The following is an 11,008-nucleotide window of genomic DNA, read 5'->3' as shown; positions in this document are numbered from 1 at the left end:
AATTTTGTTAAAACCAGCTCTCTAGACAATTTCATTTTTATTAAAGAGCACCCTTAAACAGTAAACGCATAAAAAAACAGTACTATAAACACATGACTGTATATTTACATTTCTATTTCATTTTTTTTTTTATAATAAAATATAATTAATATAATAAAATACAACCAAACAACCCATACAATAACCCAACTGTGTGTTTAGGGAATCTCTTGTCCAGTTTAAAGTCTCTTGCAGGGTTCAACAGGCTTACTACTTTGAGCACCTCCATACATGATGCTCCCTCCACCTTATTTCAGGATGGGGATGTTGTGTTCACCCCCTGAAACGTGTTTGCCTTGTCCCATCATGACTTGTAGTGAAATACAAGGGGTCTCTTTGGAATAGAGATAAAGGCCACACCAGTCAGATTTGTTTGTCAAATTAATACTTGTCCTTTTACTTAATCTTCACAATTATGCATTGCTTTGTGTGGGGCATTTTTATAAAATTCCAAGAAATAACACAAAAAACTATATTTGTCAATTAACTTTATGGTTAAAAAAAAAAAAATAATTTTAAGGGTTTGAAGAATTTTGCTTAATATTATTTAGAAGTTCTTGGCAATTAGAATGAAGCATGCAGGTTATAGATCTAAGCAGTGTTATTCATAACCACCTGTGTGTAACTGAACTCTACTTTATTACAACAGGACCTTCCAGAGTTCTTTGAGGATAATATGGAAACCTGGATGACCAACTTTCACGGCCTTCTGACTCTGGACAATAAGCTTTTACAAACAGATGTGCGTCGTCCTCTCCATACTGCAGGAAGCATGTATTTTTTATTTTTTTTATTTTAAATGTTAAATTATTTGACTTAGGATGAAGAGGAGGCTGGTCTCCTGGAGCTGCTGAAGTCTCAGATCTGTGACAACGCGGCTCTTTACGCTCAAAAGTACGATGAGGAGTTTCAGCCGTACCTGCCACGCTTTGTTACTGCAATCTGGGGCCTTCTGGTCTCCACCGGCCAGGAAGTCAAATATGACCTGGTGAGACAAGTGGGCTTTTTATTTCTACTACAAATTTTTTTTTATATATATATATATATATATATATATATATATATATATATATATATATATTCAAATTATCTTACTGTTTGCACAAACCAATAACAATACACCCACCCCCTCCCCAGCTTGTAAGCAATGCTATCCAGTTTTTAGCATCAGTTTGTGAAAGGCCGCACTACAAGCATCTGTTCGAGGACCAGAACACACTCACCAGCATCTGTGAGAAGGTCATTGTGCCCAACATGGAGTTCAGAAGTAAGCGCTCAGATGTCCTCTGCTGTTCTGAGGTCTGATCCATGTTTATCTCTGTAGTGGCACCAACTAGATTGCTGTCTGTCTAACTACAGGTGCAGATGAGGAGGCTTTTGAAGATAACTCTGAGGAATACATCCGGAGAGATCTTGAGGGATCTGGTAAATTTTGAGATTGTTTAAATAACTAATCTTAATGACAATATTGAAATGTTGTATTTTCAATGATTTTAGACAGTATAGTAATGCACATAAACGATGCTCATTTATTTAGAGGCTTCCATTTAAAAGATGCTAACTTTATTTGCTGTTGGGTCATCATATTTATGTATTAATGCCTCTGGTTAAAAAGAAACCTCTTTGTTTGCTTCCTTCAGACATTGACACTCGCCGCAGGGCAGCATGCGACTTGGTGAGGGGCCTCTGTAAGTTTTTTGAGGGGCCAGTCACAGCCATCTTCTCTGGCTATGTGAACTCGATGCTTACAGAATATGCTAAGAACCCCGGGCAGAACTGGAAACACAAAGATGCAGCCATCTATCTGGTCACATCGCTGGCATCCAAAGCCCAGACGCAGAAGGTAAACAAAAGTCCTGGAAGTTTTAAAGGGTTCATTATGCTTTATGTTGATTTGTTTACATTTTTGTTTGTATTTTAACAGCATGGAATTACACAAGCCAATGAACTGGTGAATCTGACTGAATTCTTTGTGAACCATATTCTCCCCGATTTAAAATCATCCAATGGTAAGACTTCTCTTGATGTTTGGAACGACAAAGAATTTTCTTGTTGGGTTATGTTGAAATAAGTGACTGGTTCATGAGGCGTCATGAAGCATTCAGACATATATACACCATATCGATACTGTGTCACTGAATACTGACACCTGTTGGGCATTTAAAATCACTAAACTGACACTGATTTCATGACCAATAATATGATTTAGGCCATAGTTTGCTATAATGTATTATTTCATTACTATTGTTTACATTTTTAAGGAGCATATTAGAAGTGTCTTCCTTCAGGTTTTGCAGAGCAGCACCTGTTGCATATCTTAAGGTCCCAATTAAGTAGTTTCTAATAAACCTTTCAGAGGCTGGAGACCAATGCTGGATTGATGCACATAAGGAGGGCTTAGGAAATGAATTTGGTTATTGTGATTAAATATTAAAGTAACAGTCAGCCAACTTGATCATAAAATCCTAACCTATATTAATCACTCTAAAACATGCCATTTGCTGAAAGGATAACCTATTTACACCAGCCATTAGGACAAAACTTATGTAAAAAAAAAAAAAATATTTATGCTATTTTTGTATTACATGAATAGGTATATGTATCTTATATTGCTTATATTCCATTTACAACTTATACAAATGGTGATAACTTTTTATAAATAGAATGAACCAGAATAAACCTGTTGATTATTTTTAGATGAATCTGTTACTAATCGGACAGCCAAACTTCCTTAAAGAAGACTTTTTACGTAATTAAACCAGGTGAAACTAAAACTTTTCCACTTGACGAGTTGTGGATAAAGCATATACTGCTTCAAGTGGATCGTCTGTCAGCTAAAAGCATGTTTCGAAGTCTCTATACTCTTTTTAACGATTGATCGATTACAAAATTAGTTGATTCTTTCAATAATTGATTAATCAGATTAATTGTTTCAGCCCTGGATTACTAAAAGGATCGATATCCGCAGCCCTATACACCAGTAGAACTCTGTGTGTTTGATGCACTGATTGACTTGTATTGATCTGTTGTAGTTCATGGAGTGAAAACATATGCAGCCTTACATTTCAAGCCAACATTAGTATGCACTGTAATATTTACCTGGTGTTTTTATTGCTTTAATTAGCAAAGCAGGGCTGGGGATAGACTTCTCTAAAAAAAAAAAAAATTGTTTCATAATTCTATTGCAGTTAACCAAATTATAAAAGTGAGGCTTACGTTTTTAATCTTGCAGCTGTCTTCTAGCTTCCTGTGGTAATAATGCATCAGAATGAAATTTGATTCAGAGTTTAACCCATCCCATTTGGGAATAAAGGGCTACTACTGTACATTAACAATGGGCCATTATGGGACTACGGGTCTTGATAAAGTAACTACCATATCAACTTGGAAGGATTGTAGCAGAAGCAATTATTTGAGTAATTAAATACTGATGTGTTAAAAATGATTATTTTGAAAAAGCTCAATCATGTTTATAATCTCCCTGCAGTTAACGAGTTCCCAGTGCTGAAGGCGGATGCAATCAAGTATGTTATGATCTTCCGAAGTCAGGTATGAAACCTCTGTTTCTCCATAACTTGTTTAGTGTTTTAAATGAAAATTGAATTCCTCACTTTAAGATTCCTCGTTTCCTTCCCTCCAGCTTCCTAAGGAGCAGTTGCTGCAGGCAGTTCCTCTCCTGATAACACACCTGCAGGCGGAGAGCACAGTTGAACACACTTATGCTGCGCATGCATTGGAGAGGCTGTTCACAATGAGAGGCCCCAATAACGCAACACTGTAAGTTTCAAACAATAATGAGGAACCGATTCACACCCCAGTTGGTGCAATATGATGTTCTTAACTAGGCAGACTGTAACATTTTTAGTATTTCCACCATCTTGGCTTAAAATGACAATGATTGAATACTTTCTAGTTAATCATTTTCACAGTATTCTTTCAGTGTGCATTTTCTTAGCTGGGACTGGGAGATTTCTAACGTAAATCTTCTTTTAGTATCACTTCAGCAGAGATGGCACCTTTTACTGAGCAGCTGCTCACCAACCTCTTCAAAGCACTGAGTCTTCCTGGTTCTGCAGAAAATGAGTATATCATGAAAGGTAATCATCTGTTTCTTTCCTCTGTGTTATAAGTTGAAAGTTAACAGCAAACTAAAGTTTGTTTGCCTTCATCCCTGAAGCCATCATGCGCAGCTTCTCCCTGCTCCAGGAGGCCATAGTTCCTTACATTCCCTCTCTGATTGGTCAGCTCACTCATAAACTCCTCTTGGTCAGCAAGGTAACAGTTTTTTGTTGTTGTTTTTTTTTTTTTTGAGTAGAAATAGATTTGTCACATTTCCTCTGGGTTATTTGTCTCAATTATGGGTTTGTTTGTTTGTTTTTTTTTCTCCCAGAATCCCAGCAAGCCTCATTTTAATCACTACCTGTTTGAGTCTCTGTGCCTGTCTGTGCGGATCACCTGCAAGGCTAACCCTGCCACAGTCAGCAGCTTTGAGGAGGCTCTTTTCCCCGTCTTTACAGAAATCCTTCAGAACGACGTTCAAGGTATTTTAGTTGTGCGTCAAACCCTCCTGATGTTCGTGATGTGTTAATGCAATAAGGGGACTGACTCTTGTTTGTTTCTTTTGTAGAGTTTCTTCCATATGTGTTCCAGGTGATGTCTCTTCTCCTTGAGATCCACTCCAACTCTATTCCTGCTTCCTACATGGCTTTGTTCCCCCACCTGCTCCAGCCCATACTGTGGGAACGCACGGGGAATATACCTCCTCTTGTGCGTCTGCTGCAAGCTTACCTAGAGAAGGGAGGGGCAGCTATCGCTACTTCAGCAGCTGACAAAATTGTAAGTAGCTTCTAGAATTTTTTTTTTTTTTAAATCCATTTGCCTGCCATGTTTTTGTTAAAGGCATATGGACCAAACTCTAAGAAGGAAAATGCTGTTTATATTTAGTTGATTGTAGATGTATACTAAAGTTTCTCTATTCCACTTATTCTCGCACTTTTCCATCTCAGCCTGGATTGCTTGGAGTTTTCCAGAAGCTCATTGCCTCCAAGGCCAATGACCATCAGGGATTTTATCTCCTCAACAGCATCATAGAGAACATGCCCCCGTAAGCCTCCCAGGGTTCTTTGATCCGCTTTTAATTCCTAACATAATAAGCAGAATGGTTTTTGTTACTCAAATGTTTTTGTGTTGCTTTTCCAGGGAGTCCATCACTCAGTACAGGAGACAGATCTTTATCTTGCTCTTCCAGCGGCTCCAGAACTCTAAAACTACAAAGTTTATTAAAAGTGAGTATCTGGATTGTCAATGCCATTTTCTTTGATTTTTATATTTTCTAACTTTTATTATAATGGCAATTTGAACAGCTATACAGTGAGGAAAATAAGTTCTTGAAAACCCTTCTATTTTGCAAGTTCTTCCTCTTGGAAATCACAGACAGGTCTGAAATTGTCATTGTTGTTGCCTGTCCACTGTGAGGGACATAACCTAAAAAAAGAAAAGAAAAAAAAAATTCCAGAAATCAAAATGTATTTTTTTTAAACTATCTTTATGATACAGCTGCAAATAAGTATTTAAACACCTGAGAAAATCACTGTTAATGTTTGCACACACTGGAGAAGGGATTTTGTCCCACTCCTCCACACAGATCTTCTCTAGATCAGTCAGGTTTCTGGGCTTTCGCTGAGAAACATTGAGTTTAAGCTCCCTCCAAAGGTTCTCAATAGGGTTTAGGTCTGGAGACTGACCAGGCCGTGCCAGAACCTTGATATGCTTCTTCCAGAGCCACTCCTTGGTTATCCTGGCTGTAAGCTTTGGCTAATTGTCATAGGGGAAGACCCAGCCTCGACCCATCTTCAATGCTGTGCCTGAGGGAAGGAGGTTCTTCCACAGAATCTCGCAATATGTGGCCCCGGTCATCCTCTCATTAATACAGTGCGGTCACCCGTCCCATGTGCAGAAAAAATTACCCAAAGCATGATGCTACCACCCCCATTCTTTGCAGTATTCATGTTGTTCTTGGGATGGTACTATTCTTACTTCTTTCTCCAAACAGAGTTGGTGGAATTGTTCCAATACTTATTGTCCTCACTGTATGCAGTGATTTGCTTTGTTTGAAATCCCAGAACGTGCAATAAAATAGCTTTGCATGCTACTGTGTACCTTTCACTCTAGTACCAATTAAAAACTAGTTGGTCCAACTGTCTGCTGTAGTTTACAATTTGATACACTTTAATTCTTACATGCTTTTAAATGTGCCTCTAACTTTAAAGTATGAAGAGGTTTAAGGTGTGATGCAACAGAGCTTTATCACACAAGCCAGGTTTCCATCCAAATTTCATGAGAATTTTAAAAAGCTGAAAAAAATGCAAAATGTGTTTTATTTGATATGTGAATATTTGTAATGTAGTTATTATTGAAGTTACAGTTGGCTGTAATGCACAGGAAGCAGAGGTGGTTAGATGAGCACAGACTGCAGAACAGGAGGTTTTAAGTTTTACTTGATCACATCAGAATGTGTTAATGATGTACATGCCAATCACAAATCATCACAAGCAATGTAAAAACTTTTTTGAGAAATGTATTGATTTACATTTTGTTTCTATCAAACTTTTGTAATGCGATAAAATGTGCAAAAAAAAATATGAAAATACATTTAGGGGACTTAATTTGTTACCCTGCATAATACATGGAAATAAAAAAAAAAAAAGAAAAAGGGTGAACACTACAATAATAGTTTTAGCAGTAATAGAAGACTGGCGTTATTTGATTTTATTTGAATATAACAGTTTTTATGAAACTCTTTGGGAACCAAGGTTACCTAAAAAGAAGTGCATTGTGTCAAAACTAGTAAAGCATTTTTAATAAATGTTAACGGTTAGCCTAGCAAATGCGTGAATAACAACATCCCACTAAAAAAGGAGATTCTCATCACAGAAAAAAGACAAACTCTGAAATATAAACACAAAACCATATTTTCAGCTCTAAAGTATTTGAAAAGGTTTACATTTAAAAGAAAAGGAAAAAGACTTAAGTAAAATTTCTAAGTCACTTTTATGAGTTTCATTGTTTTGGACTGACTTAAGTTTCAGTATTTCAGAGGTGCCTCAGCTGAATGTAATTGATATTAACTGTACAGCAGTGATCTAGATCATTTCATTTATTTCTTTTAATCGAAGATGTTCGTAATGCAGCCTAAAATAAATATTTTTGTTTCTGTCCTCAAAGGTTTTTTGGTGTTTGTGAATTTATATTGTGCCAAATATGGAGCCATTGCACTTCAGGAGATCTTCGACAGCATTCAGACAAAGTACGCAACTTCTTTTTTTTTTTTTTTTTACAATATAAACAATTGGTCACTTTAAAGCAGCACTAATCTTACATTTTACACATAAATGCTGCTTTTTGAAATGTGCTGTTAGTAACTGTTATTCTGTATGCTGGATTTCAAAATAAAATCTGCCCCGCGGCATTCTACCTTTATAGCGGTAGAATGCTGAATTGTAGTATCTCGATTTTGTATAGTTTTTATTTGACTGAATTGATACGTTTTTGCATTTGACTATTTTAACGTTTTTGATCCGCAGAATGTTTGGGATGGTGTTGGAGAAAATCATTATTCCAGAGGTTCAGAAGGTGTCTGGAGCAGTGGAGAAGAAGATCTGTGCTGTGGGCATTATAAAAATCCTCACGGAGTGCCCCGCCATGATGGATACAGAGTACACAAAGCTATGGTAAGAGCTAGCTTCGACTAAAGTGTACCTTGAATTATAGCTGTCATCCCAGTGATCTAGTCCTCTGATGTCCCCTTTAAATGGATCCTTTAAAGTTCTTTAACACAAAACTTCATGAACTAAATGGGTATGTCACTGTAGCGCAGTATACAGTAATGTAACTTTACTGTTCATCACACTGAACTGCTTTTATTCATGGATTCACCAGGAATAGGTCAGACAAAAAAAAAAGTATATAATCAGTTTTGTGCCTTTTGTAAACATGTTTAATTTACTGTTATCTTAACATTATAAAAAAAGGTCATCTTTATTCATGATTTAAGAGGTTTTTTTTGTTTTCTTCTAAAGCCGGTTATACACTGAATGATTTTTTTTATTTTTATTTTTTTGCCTATTTTAGGCTGATTCTCCAGTTGTGCGAGAATTTTTTGGGCAGGGTTTCAGGCTCATCTTGCGTCCTGCTTCGCGTAGTATACAGGGGTTAACGAGGGGCGATTAGCCTCTCACAACCCCCCGATCAGGAATCAGAAGGTCAGGAGCAAATCAAACATGTTTGAAATTCAATCGGCCGTCGTGAGGTCTTCGTGGACAAATCCTGCTGTTGGAAGCAGAGCTACTAGTGTCTACGAGTCGATTTACCAGAACCTAAAGCACTGTGCACATGCATACAAGCGAGTTCTTTCAGATTGACTAATGCAACCAGCACCATCTCTTGGCGCTGTTTCTGACGTGTGGTTTTTGGAAGTGCAATGTGAGCAGGTAGATCGCATCAGTGCGTCGAGCTGCACAGTGTGAGAAAATTCATCATGATCTGTGAACTTTTAAACCCTGCTGTTTCATCGTACATTTTGAGCTGTAGCTGCGTGCAACAATTGAAAATATCACACAATGTATGCCCGGCTTAAGTTTTGAGCAGTTCACTAACATTAGGAATAGTAAATGGATTGGCTGCTGCTGCTGTCAGCTTGTTCGCTCAGAAGACTTGATGAGGGAGCGTGTGTGAGATGCACATAGATTATTCACATAAATTTTTGCCCTCTGGTTAGTGGCACAAATATAACACCATGTTGCATGCTAACATGGTCAAATCCCCCTCCCTCCTGCCACTGGGCATATTATCAGAAAGTGCCTCAGTTATAGTGAGTTACTTTTTTGTTGTGTACTAAAGGCAGATTCCAGGAAAAACAACGTATTGAACTATTAAAATGGCTCATTTTGAATATATTTGCTTAGGACCCCTCTGCTCCAGGCTCTTATTGGCCTGTTTGAGTTACCAGAAGATGACAGCATCCCAGACGACGAGCACTTCATTGACATAGAAGACGCCCCAGGCTATCAGACAGCCTTCTCACAGCTCGCCTTCGCTGGAAGGAAGGAACACGATCCAATTGGAGATGCGGTTGGCAACCCAAAGATCCTGTTGGCCCAGTCGCTTCACAAGCTTTCAACTGCCTGTCCTGGAAGGGTATGTTCCAGTTCATTGTCTATGATTCTTCTTGCTATATCAAGATTGATTCCTTTAACCCTTTGTGACCTTTAGCATCCTCAGTGTGGGTGTTTCCCTCCAACAGGAAGCTGTGAATACTAATTATTATAATTTCCAGATAACTATTGGATCTGTTTTTTTCTCTCTACCTAGGGTATCCACATTCCCTCTGGGTGATTCCTCCTTCCTGTCTTTTTCTTTCTTGCAGCCTTCCTTTCTTTTTTCCTGATACCATTTGTCTTATATTTACCTCCATCTTTCTTCCTTCCTGTTGTCCATTCTTTTTTCCTCCATGTACCCTCCTTCCTTGCTTTCTTTTTTTTTCATATTTGAAACTTAATGTGTGGATTCATATTTTAGGAATAAAATGGTTCTCATACTTTGATCATTAATATTTCATATTTTAATCATTGTCTTTGTTGTTGTTTTTTTTGTCCTTTTACACATACAGTCTGTGAATACAAAAATGCATTTGCCAAACACAGGCATTAAATAATATACAAAAAATTGACCCGTACAAAGTAACCCCATTTAGCCCACCCAGGTCACTGAATATTTCATATTTTAAACTGAACAAAGGACTCGGAAAAACAAAATTTGGACCACTATGTCATTTTTAGATAGTAAAATGTGTAGGAATCCTCTACTGGAAGTAAGAAAAGCTATTTCTGAAGTGCATCATGTATGACAATTAATGCAAATGTTGCCCCCTTGTGTCTGTTTTTGGCACAGGTTCCCTCCATGCTGAGCACCAGTCTGAATGCGGATGCCCTGAAGTTTCTGCAGGGATATTTGCAGGCAGCGAATGTGCAGCTGGTTTAAAACAAAGATGCGGATGACTATGCAAATGCTGCAGACACAGTTAGCCCTAGTCAGCTCACAGATCAATTACAGCTGAGATCATGACTCCATGATGGATTAAAAAATAAACAGCAGGATTTTGCCTGAAAATGGGAGGTCTTTTCATAAGAAAACGTTTTAAGTGTTTTTAAAGACGACCAAATGGTGGCAAAGCAAAATTTATCCTCTTTGGTAATGTCAACAGGAATTTAGGTTGGTGTCCATGCACTGGTAACATAACAAATTTGAATTGAAGAGTATTAGAACAGAAGTGAAGAGATTTCCTTATTAACAGTTTTGTTGGTTGGCATTGGTTCTTGATCATAGTGACTTCACTCTGATCACACATCTGTCCTTTGTTTCTGTTGCATGTGTTCCTCCCATTTGTTGCAGTCTTGTGCTTTTGTTTTCAACACTTTGTCATGTGAATAAAGAGACACACTTGTGTACATCTGTCACTAGTGCTGTTTTACTTCTAAACTGGGTTCTTATTCAACTTTATTATAAAAATATTTTTGAAGTAATCTGCTTTGTATTCTATTTAACCAATAATTCCGTTTTTAGTCTTGTGTATAAGTCAAGCATCTTTTGAGGAAAAATGTCTTATTGCACCATAACGTGAAAATACAACCTGTATGTTTACTGGTTCAATAAAATTATGAATATTAAAGGTAGTCAAAATCTTTGAAATGTCGTTAAGTGAAACCATTGCTGAAATTTTACAAGCCCAAATTTCTTGGGTTAGGGTTGATTATTTGCTGACATAATGAAAACCCAAAATTCAGTTTATTACGATATTTCATAATGATCCTAAACATCTTGTTAAACTGAAATGCCAAGCTTCTAAAAAGCACTCCATCCTTTTACATGATTTAAATCAGAAATGCATTGAGACATTCAGATCATCCTTTGG

At 37.3% G+C, this 11,008-nt stretch overlaps 1 protein-coding gene across 1 annotated transcript; it reads left to right on the top strand.

The window, feature by feature from the left end:
- The first annotated feature begins 667 nt into the window (after positions 1 to 667).
- Positions 668 to 10,544, top strand: LOC107093328 (exportin-2-like). The gene is made up of 18 exons (XM_015388325.1): positions 668 to 781; positions 860 to 1,027; positions 1,177 to 1,306; positions 1,399 to 1,464; positions 1,680 to 1,882; positions 1,964 to 2,048; positions 3,527 to 3,588; positions 3,680 to 3,816; positions 4,033 to 4,136; positions 4,217 to 4,314; positions 4,430 to 4,580; positions 4,667 to 4,875; positions 5,046 to 5,143; positions 5,239 to 5,324; positions 7,264 to 7,345; positions 7,623 to 7,769; positions 9,003 to 9,234; positions 9,988 to 10,544. Exons 1-18 carry the CDS (start codon positions 716 to 718, stop codon positions 10,075 to 10,077), a joined length of 2,214 nt encoding a protein of 737 aa, XP_015243811.1. The 5' UTR covers positions 668 to 715; the 3' UTR covers positions 10,078 to 10,544.
- The last annotated feature ends 464 nt before the right edge of the window (positions 10,545 to 11,008 follow it).

The sequence above is a fragment of the Cyprinodon variegatus genome, unplaced genomic scaffold (assembly GCF_000732505.1).
Source record: "Cyprinodon variegatus isolate N-32 unplaced genomic scaffold, C_variegatus-1.0 Scaffold420, whole genome shotgun sequence".
NCBI classification, from domain to species: Eukaryota; Metazoa; Chordata; class Actinopteri; order Cyprinodontiformes; family Cyprinodontidae; genus Cyprinodon; species Cyprinodon variegatus.
This window is presented reverse-complemented; position numbering and strand designations above follow the sequence as displayed.